This window comes from Monopterus albus, unplaced genomic scaffold (assembly GCF_001952655.1).
Source record: "Monopterus albus unplaced genomic scaffold, M_albus_1.0 scaffold236.1, whole genome shotgun sequence".
NCBI lineage: Eukaryota > Metazoa > Chordata > Actinopteri > Synbranchiformes > Synbranchidae > Monopterus > Monopterus albus.
Genome location: NW_018128116.1, coordinates 195,172 through 196,940, shown reverse-complemented (window position 1 = coordinate 196,940; position 1,769 = coordinate 195,172). Strand labels below are relative to the sequence as shown.

At 46.6% G+C, this 1,769-nt stretch overlaps 1 protein-coding gene across 1 annotated transcript in view; it reads left to right on the top strand.

Moving 5' to 3' along the window:
• Positions 1-1,763, top strand: part of maff (v-maf avian musculoaponeurotic fibrosarcoma oncogene homolog F) — a 3,615-nt gene extending 1,852 nt beyond the window's left edge. Inside the window, exons 2-3 of the mRNA XM_020620389.1 lie at positions 465-548; positions 751-1,763. Of these exons, the coding sequence (XP_020476045.1) occupies positions 516-548; positions 751-1,194 (477 nt within the window). The 5' untranslated portion in view covers positions 465-515 and the 3' untranslated portion in view covers positions 1,195-1,763. The remainder of the gene's footprint in view (positions 1-464; positions 549-750) is intronic.
• Positions 1,764-1,769: the final 6 nt, after the last annotated feature.

The following is a 1,769-nucleotide window of genomic DNA, read 5'->3' as shown; positions in this document are numbered from 1 at the left end:
AGACTGGGTGACATTTTCCAAACAGTGTTAAGGCAGTACAAACTAAAACAAACAACTCTTAATGGGAGAAGCAATTAGAAAAAGTTTAACTATGAGAAAGATATCCCACAGTTAGACTTTTTCATAATGAAGTCTTTGAACCGTTAGTGTTGTGTTGACAAGAGGAAGTGTTGAGGGCATTGGTTAGGACACCTGCTTTGAGCAATCAAAGGGCAAACACACATTAACTTCCTCCTCCACTATTCCAGCTAACAGAAAAGTGCACGTCACTTTCAAAACGTCCTCCTTCCTTACATATCAAGCCATAGTTTTAATGAAAGAGTGCATTTGAAGAAGCATGAAAGATCTGTGGGTTCTCCTTTTTGGTATCGGGCATGACTGACAGTCTTGTGAGCAAATGGTAAATGTCAGCATGATGTCCCGAGTCACATGTGATATCATCCTTTTTTTGTTTGTTCTTCTAGATTGTTTATATCTGTGTTGACTGGGGGATAAAAACAGAAGACAGTTGGATCATGACAACAGAAAGAAATACCAAAGCTCTGAAGGTAACACGGCGAAAAATTAAAATTCAGTTTTTATTATCTCAAGAACAATGAGTCCTGTTTTTACTAGAGGAAAAACTACAATGTTGAAAAGATGTTTCTCTCTCCTACCTATCGGTTAACTTGCCAGCTTTTTCTGCTCTTCCTTTCATATTTTGTTTCCCATTTCTTCATTCATCTGCATCCTCCTCTCTTTTCCATTCAGGTGAAACAGGAGTGTGGTGAGAACGTGCCCTTCCTATCGGACAGCGAGCTCATGTCCCTCTCAGTCCGGGAGTTGAACCTCCACCTACGCGGCTTGTCCCGCGAAGAGATCCAGAAGCTGAAACAGCGCCGTCGCACCCTGAAGAACCGGGGCTATGCCGCCAGCTGCCGGGTCAAACGGGTCTCCCAGCGTGAGGCCTTGGAGCAGCAGAAAATGGAGCTTCAGAGGGAGGTGGAGAGGCTTGGGGCTGAGAACGCTGGCATGAAGAAAGAGCTGGAGGGGCTCAGTGCGCGCCTGGCTGCCCTCCAGAGATTTGCTAGGGGTCTGGAGGCCGGAGGCGGCAACCTGCTGGCTACAGCCCCGCGCCTCAACACCGCCTCGGTTATCACTATCGTCAAGAGTCCACCACAACCTCACCCACAGAGAGAACAAGAGCCATCCTAGAAGGAGCTGTTGCGGCCAGACTTAGGGTTGGGGGGGATGCACAAACTGCAGTGCAAACACCTGAAAGAATAGATATACTATAACCACGTGGTGGAGAACAGGAAGACGATATTAGTAGGAAAACACTTGTCTGCATCACGCCTCGTTCACATTATGCAGCTGTCATTCAATGCTGTGTGACACAGAGTGGTGTGTAACACACAACAGCTCCTCAAAGTTTTCCAATGTAAGGGCCAGGAACAGTTAAAAAATCATCTCGGACTAGTGGAGGTGTCCTCTACTTAATGCTGGGTTTATGACACCATGATTAGTTGACTGAAATTTCCTCAAGTGTGTTCATTTAGAAAAGTTCAAAATGATGCAGCAGGTGTGATGTGAACGAGGGGTCGAGCACTGATGCACAGACCGCTCACAGTCCTGCCTCCATCCACAGGGGGTGTAGACATTGACTACATGAACTCTGACTGAACCAGAGTTACTGTACATCTCCATTTCTCGACAAATCCAGCTGCGGATGCTGTCTGACTGGTACCGCTTCAGTTTGTGGCACCTGACCAACAGCGACACACAGAGGT